The sequence below is a fragment of the Bubalus bubalis genome, chromosome X (genome assembly GCF_019923935.1).
Source record: "Bubalus bubalis isolate 160015118507 breed Murrah chromosome X, NDDB_SH_1, whole genome shotgun sequence".
Taxonomy (NCBI): Eukaryota; Metazoa; Chordata; class Mammalia; order Artiodactyla; family Bovidae; genus Bubalus; species Bubalus bubalis.
In genome coordinates this window covers 83976774-83984658 of record NC_059181.1, presented here as the reverse complement: position 1 = coordinate 83984658, position 7885 = coordinate 83976774, and the positions used below count along the sequence as shown (strand labels likewise).

The following is a 7885-nucleotide window of genomic DNA, read 5'->3' as shown; positions in this document are numbered from 1 at the left end:
GGAAGATAAGGGCAAAAGGTAATAAACACGGGCTATATTTAGGGGATCAAATGGGTAGGACTTGGTGAAATTTGGATGTGGGTGATCAGGGAAATGATAGCGTGCCAGGTGAAACCAAGGTGTCTGGTTTATGTGGTTCCCCCAATGGAGGCGTTTATTGGGATTTACAGCCCATCATTCCAGAAGAAAGTATGTCAGGTATAAAGTGGGACCAAGGTAAGAGAGATGATGGGAACTAGGTGTATAATTCACAGTAAGGGATTGGAAACCAAAGGCCAAAAATTTGTCTGGGTTGTGGGCAAGGGCTGTGTGTGGGGTTGTGGCTTCTCATGCAACCCAAACAGCAAGTTAACCTGACTTTCCCATCACTTTCCATCTTTTCTTCTCTATAGGATCCCTCCCTTCAATATTCAGACACGGCCAAACATCTCCCATGTTTAAGACAAAAATTTTCCCTTGACCTCATATCCTTCTTCTGCTACTTCTTTTACCTTCTGATGGCTCAGTGAGTAAAAAAAAAAAAAAAAAAAAAAAAATCTGCCTGCAATGCAGAAGACACAGGTTCAATCCCTGTGTCAGGAAGATCCTCTGGAGGAGGGCATGGCAACCCACTCCAGTATTCTTGCCTGGAAAATCCCATGGACAGAGGAGCCTGGTAGGCTACTGCCCATAGGGTTGGAAAGAGTCAGACATGACTGAGCGACTAAACACAGCATACCAAGGGTTGCCTCAAGCTGCTGCCTCCAATTGCTTATCTCCCTACTCACTTCTGGCCTCTACTCCTATCACTGCCCCAGTATTTCACCACCACTGACCTCTGTGTTGCTAACACCAGTGTGTCCTTTACTGTTGCTGCTGTTCAGTCACTAAGTCATGTCCAACTCTTTTCGACCCCATGGACTGCAGCACACCAGGCTCCTCTGTCCTCCACTATCTCCTGGAGTTTACTCAAATTCATGTCCATTGATGCTATCTAACCATGTCACACATAGCCTTTTTAAGGGGCTTCCCCAATAGATCAGAGGGTAAAGAATCCGCCTGCAATGCAGGAGACACAGGAGATGAGGGTTCGATCCCTGGGTTGGGAAGATCCTCTGGAGAAGGAAATGGCAACCTACTCAAGTGTTCTTGCCTGGAAAATTTCAAGGACAGAGGAACCTGGTAGGCTACAGCCCAAAGACTTGCAAAGAGTCAGACAGCACTGAGAAACTAAACACAGTCTCCTTTTCTGACCTTACATAATTTGACATTGCAGATCTCTTGTATTTTGACTTCTGTGATAGCACTAATTTAGCTGGTATTAAGAGTTTGAGGGAATTTAGTCTGGATTGAGTCTTCCCTGGTGGCTCAGATGGTAAAAGCGTCTGCCTACAATGCGGGAGACTGGGGTTCAATCCCTGTGTTGGGAAGATCCCCTGGAGAAGGAAATGGCAACCCACTCCAGTACTCTTGCCTGGAAAATCCCATGGACAGAGGAGCCTGGTAGGCTACAGTCCATGGGGTCGCAAAGAGTCAGACATGACTGAGTGACTTCACTAGTCTGGATGGAAATATGTGATAATACTTTTACTTTGTTCCCTATGCAAATTTGCCACTGAGCAGCAGACCAAAATTGAGGCCCTCTTGAAACCCATGTCAATGGCCTTCTGTCCCCAGGCTCTTAAATGTCTTGGCCTAAATAGAAGCCATATATCAATGGCCATTTTCAGTGCCATGCCATTTTTGAACATTCATGGCCATGAGTAAATGCTCACTATGTACCAGACACTAGTTTAATCACCTAACATGAACTGACGGAATTAAATTTCACTGCAAGATTGCAGGCAAAGGTCGATGGTACCACTACCATCCCCATTTTATAGCTGGGGTGACTGACACAGCTGCTAAGTGTGGAACTGGGATTAAAAACCGAGGTCATCTGACTGCAAAGTTCTCACTCCTAACCATGAGGCTGTAGTGTGAGAGGGGTGTCAGGCTGAGTGTGCAAAAGCCAGGCCCTTCCATCACCAGTTACCCAGCCCAAGGTCCGTGCTGCCCAGAGTCAGTCAGTCACATGACATTCCTGCACAGGATTTTTCCAAATGAACTTTTTATTAATTTAAAAATCCAGAAATACAGTGACTACATAAATAAGTACCCTATTTAGGTACATGTCCTGTGAGAAGAGTGAAAGGGTAATACTGTTATGTTATTCTTACTTGTTTACATGAGTTAACTAGAAAATGGCTACAGCTGCTAAGTGGTACTTATGGGCTTTGCTTGTTCCAAGTGTTTATGGTACAAATAAATACACAAGAAGAACCACATCCATTCCTCTCTACTAAGTACAGGCGGCTCGGCCTCTTCTCTCTCTCTGCAACACCGAACATTGGAGGGTTTCTACATTGGCCTCGCCCAGCACCCCAGCTCCTGCTTCACACCGCGCCTGGCCAGGGTGTGTCCCGGCGCGGGCAACAGTCTATCTAGGGAAGCTCCCTGGGTGTTCCCTTCAGGTTGAGCTTTCAGAGAACACCTGGGTGGGAAGGTTTTGGGGCTGAGTCATCAGAAGGGGAATCACCACTGACTTAGGATCCAATGACTTGTTTCCATGCTATGGAAATACTGCCACCTCTGGGTGGGAGACAGCAGCTGCTTAATGTTCAACCCCCCCACCCCCACCACTAATACTCTGAATGTCCTCCTTCCTTCCCCTCCCCTCCTCGAGAACAATGTGTCTGAGAGGCTGGTCCCCTGAAGGCCTGGCCACCAGGCCTCTGTGTCTCTTTGATGAGAACAGACTCCTTTATGCCAGGTTGCCATAAAGACTGGACCTTTTAAATTTTTCCCTATTGGTGTCAAATAAAAAAATGTTCATCTTACCTATGGTTACAGAGTAGGAAAAATGGGATTTCTTGGTCCTTAATATTTAAGTATTCACTAGAGTTCATCCAGGCCCCCCTGAGGAGATAAACCTAGAGAGCAGGTTTGAGATTCCTACTGTGGAGAATTTATAGTTTTCCCTCAGAATGGATCACTTGGGCTCTGGTATTAGGCTGCAAAGAGACATTTTTGGAGCAGCCCTCACTGGGATCCATGATTCAGGTTCATGCTTGGTGCATGAGAGGAGAATGGTAGGAGGGCTTAGGATAAGGATTGTTATCAGAATCCCCATTTCCCCCAGTGAGCGATAATTCTCCTAACTGAAGCTTGGGAGGACTGAGTCCCTTTGCCAAGTAAAAACCAACTCCTGTAATTGGAGAAGAGAAACTGCCCTTTTAAGAAGCTTCTAGAATTTCATCATTTAACCAAAATTTTTGGACTAGAGAACTATGACTTCAGGACAGTAAATGAGGATTGAGCTGTTAATTGGTGAGTTTTGTCAACTTGAAAACATATGGCTGACCTTGCTGACTTCTAGCAACTCTTTCCTTAAATAATTATTTTCTTTTATGTAGACTCAGTTTCTAAAAGTTTTACTCAATTCTAACTTCTTTATGGAGGTTTAGGGAGAAAAGAGAAGTGGTGTCATAAGGTAAAAGTTCTTTTCCACCTCAGAGTGAAGGCAGCCATGAAATGGTGTTCTTATTCTTTCCCAGAATCGGTGCCATCAACAACCACATTATAGATCCAGGGCAGAGCCTTCTGCTCACCACTGCTTATTTATCCTCCTGGGTGCCAACTGCCTCCAAGTTACTTAGGAGTCAGGCAAGGGAAAGAAGGGGAGAGTCTACACTAGTCTTGCCTCAAAATGAAGGCTGTAGTTCAGTATGTGTGTGCGCATGCACATGTGTATGTGTACCTGTGTGTGTGTGAATATGGGAAGTTTTTTTTTTAAACACAAGACATTCTAAATTTTAAAGAGAAGAATTTCATACTAATATTTTCTCTGTACTAAAGAACTCCTACTAAGCAATTCCCTTCTCTTTCTTTCACTGGAATAACTTTCTAGAGGTTTTGTTTACTCTTTAACCTGTAAAGAAATGTGATTCTCCCAGACACTAGAGCACTGTTGTGGCGTCCTAGCCCTCTTCCTCCCACAGAGAATTCAAAACTCTTCTAGTCTCTTTGGAGGAGATGTTTAAGGGCTGACATACCACTCCAATAAAGGAGCAAGTTATGCTGTGCACGGCGTGAATAATTGACTGCATTTGAGTTTGGGGTTTTAGGACACTGTTGACTTAAGCAAAGTAAGCCTGCAGTCCAGCTGCAGCTTAAGTTTTCTTGCTTTACTCTATCCAATACTGTCTGTCTTGTCTAACAGTGGCCCTTTTCAGACCTTTCCAGGTACAAAACTTTGACCAAATCTTCAAGCTCCGTTCGGCACACACGACTCGAACACATCTGGCTGATCTGGGCTTCTCCTTCAGTGAAGATCTTCCACTGGCCTAAAAGGCAAACACAAAGTGGCCCAGAGATGTGAGAGGAGGGCAGAGCCAATGAGGAGCAGAGCTGACACCCCCAAGCCTTCCCTGAATGCTCACGGATCCGCCAGGGGAGCTCGAAGACAGGCATCATGAACTTTCAGCAAAACAGACCCTGAAACATTTTCCTGGGGACAGATATGGAACATGGGTCACAGGGTCTTCATTTCAATACACAGCATTTGTCAGAGTCCCAAGAGTAAAACTTAAGTGTTATTCTTGGGATTTTTACAGTCTATTTAGTTAGCATTTAGGACTTGCTTCACTGTCAGGTCGTTAGCTCTTAGGTGGCAGTAGGTCAAATAAGGCACTTTGGGGACCTGTACCTGGTGCATTCCTGGGGCTTGGCTTACTCTCTGAGGCCTGAATATTAGTTTGGGTTACTTGATTGTTTACTGCTCGTTTCTTTATTCCTGCCACCCTTTGTCAAAAACTCTCCCCTCTCAGTTCCAGTGAAGTGGATGAACCTAGAGCCTGTTATATGAAGTGATGTAAGTAAGAAAGAGAAAAACAAATATCGTATATTAACGTGTGTGTGTGTATATATATATATATATAATCTAGAAAGATGGTACTGATGAACCTATTTGCAAGGAAGGAATGAAGATGCAGACGGAACAGACTTGTGGACACAGTGACAGAAGGAGAGAGTGGGACAAATGGAGAAAGTAGCATTGACATATATACACTATGATGTATAAAATACATAGCTGGTGAGAAGTTGCTGTATAACACAGGGAGCCCATCCTGGCGCTCATGATGACCTAGGGGGGTGGGAGCGGGGGAAGGGAGGGAGGCTCAAGAGGGAGGATACATAAGTATAATTATGACTGATTTGCATTGTTGTACAGCAGAAACCATCACAACATTGTAAAGCAATTTTCCTCCAAGTAAAAAATACATTAAATTAAAATAAAAGCACTCTAGATATATTTAAATGGATACTAAATGCTAAGAATGAGAACATAAAAACTTGAAGGCCCTTTGCAAAGAACTGGTAAAATAGTGCTTGCTTTGTCTATTGATATATTTTAGACTGAGTCAATCTTTTATTTTAATTGACTTGTCATTAAACTTGATTAGTATATACAAAACAAACAAACAAACAAACAACTCTCCCCTCTGCTTTGTCTTATGCCCACATGCTGGCCTCATCCTGCCCTTAGCAAGCCTCCCCTGCTCCTATGGCTCTGCAGAGAGTTCCAGTATCACATCCACCAGGGGACCCCTCTCTGCTCTGGGTGAACACAACTGCATCCCTAACCCCTTCCAGTCCCTGTTTTCTGCCCCCTCCCCGAGAACTGTCCACATTTCCAATGTGTCCCTACCAACTTCTCCATCCTCCCTCCAGTCATGCTAACCGAGCAAGTGGTTTTGAGTGTGTACTGTGTGCTGAGTGCTGGAAACCACCAGATGTCTCTGAACCATCCCTTTTCTAACTTTCCCGGTCCCTCCGTGGCATGATTTTCCTTCCCCTGCTATTATCCTGCTCTGGCAAATAGGCTTCCTAACAAAATGCCCACCTGCATACCCTCTTCAGTCTTCCTTTCATCCCCATAATGTTGCCACTTGGAGAACCTCTTGTCCAAGGTCAGCAAGCTTGTCTTAATCCAGAACTGACATTGAACCTCTTTTCTTTCTCTCACCACAGGAGATCATGTCCCCCCTTCCTTATAGCCTCCCATCTTGCTGCTCCTCTCTCACTTGGATTCTTCACTTCTCCCTAGTCTCTCAGATTTGATGGGAAAGGGGAGATGGGTCATATAAGAAAGCAGCTTCCATCGAAGCCCTGCAGTGCACCAGGATCTGACAGGCACATTATACACAGGGTCAGGCTTGCATTTCTCTGCCCCCAGGTGACTCTGCAGGATCATCTCATCACTCACCGCCTTCAGCTGCACACAGAGGAACACATCATCTACCTCCATTATACACCCCCAATGCTAACTGTGATGGGAAGAGTTTGCTTAAATCATCTTCCAAGTGCCCCAGTGCCTAGCACAATGCCTGGCTCACAGTATGAACAAAAATACGTTCTCTGAAATTAATTGATAATTTCAAAAGTCACATTATTGATCATGGGATCCTAGACTCTGCCTCCTTTATTCCCGACTCACAGGAACTTCCAACTCCATTTGAATTCTCCTACCGTCCAGTTAGTTGTCTACTCATCTCCTGCAGAATAAACACTTGACCTTACCAATCCTATGTCCAGCTCCCTACTGGATAACTCTCCTCAGATGGACTTCAAACATGTTCCAAATAAAACTCATTTTTTTTTTTTTTTTACCAATTTTCATTCTCCAGTTTCCTACTGGTGAATGGTATTACTCTACATTCAATCTATAAAGTTGCTAATATTGGAGTCATTCTAAACTCATTTCTCTCTTTGCTCCTGATCTTGATGGTGTAACTTCCGCCCCTCACAGGGACACCTCCTCCTCTGTCTAACTGACTTAATACAGTCTAACAGCTTCCTACAGACAATCACCAGCTCTCTAGCTAGAAACCCACTTTCCACCCCATATAGCAAGTACCACTTTCTGAAATCCAGATATGAATGCATCATTCACTTGCTTAAAAACCCCTACTGGGGTTCTCTGGTCTGGAGATCAAGTACAACTTCTTAGTGTGGCATATATCAATTTGCCAACAAAGATCCATCTAGTCAAAGCTATGGTTTTTCCAGTAGTCATGTATGGATGTGAGAGTTGGACCATAAAGGAGGCTGAGCACCAAAGAATTAACGCTTTTGAACTGTGGTGCTGGAAAAGACTCTTGACAGTCCCTTGGACTCTAAGAAGATAAAACCAGTCAATCCTAAAGGAAATCAATCCTGAATATTTATTGAAAGGACTGATGCTGAAGCTGAAGCTCCAATCCTTTGGCCACCTGCTGTGAAGAGCTGACTCATTGGAAAAGACCCTGATGCTGGGAAAGACTGAGGGCAGGAGAAGAGGGCGACAGAGGATGAGATGGTTGGGTGGCATCACTGACTCAATGGCCATGAATCTAAGCAAGGAAAGACAGGGAAGCCTGGTGTCCTGCAGTCAATGGGTTCATGAAGAGTCGGATGTGACTGAGCGATGGAACAACAACAATTGGCTTCTTTAGAATATGGCTTCTCAAAGTCATACATGCTTAATAAATGCATCTGAGAGCCAAGAAACATCTTTCCAAGGCACCATCTTCATACACTTGATACACTGTGTATAAGTTTGCAGCAAGTACCCATGCTCCTTGCCTGCTATCTCAACTTCTCACTGGCTTCTTCCAGGCCCTCTACTTCCTGCCTCCAACTTGTCTCACCTTTCTGTGCAACCTATGTGGCCTTTGTGATTCTTCATTATCCACACCCACATTTCTTGTTTGCTCCTGTCTGAATCTTCTCTTAGGATGTACCCTCTCCCTGGACTGATTTCCTGACCTGTTGCCCAGTCACACCCTTCTCTTTCAAAACCCACCTCCTCCCCGACTAAGCACAC

At 44.5% G+C, this 7885-nt stretch overlaps 1 protein-coding gene across 10 annotated transcripts in view; it reads right to left on the bottom strand.

The window, feature by feature from the left end:
• Positions 1 to 2072: 2072 nt before the first annotated feature.
• The window catches only part of CHRDL1 (chordin like 1), a 135588-nt gene continuing 129775 nt past the window's right edge, over positions 2073 to 7885 (bottom strand). For all 10 annotated transcript variants that reach the window (XM_025277292.3, XM_006071605.4, XM_044937462.2 and 7 more), the window contains one exon: positions 2073 to 4364. In XM_025277292.3, the coding sequence (XP_025133077.1) occupies positions 4234 to 4364 (131 nt within the window). In that variant the 3' untranslated portion in view covers positions 2073 to 4233. The remainder of the gene's footprint in view (positions 4365 to 7885) is intronic.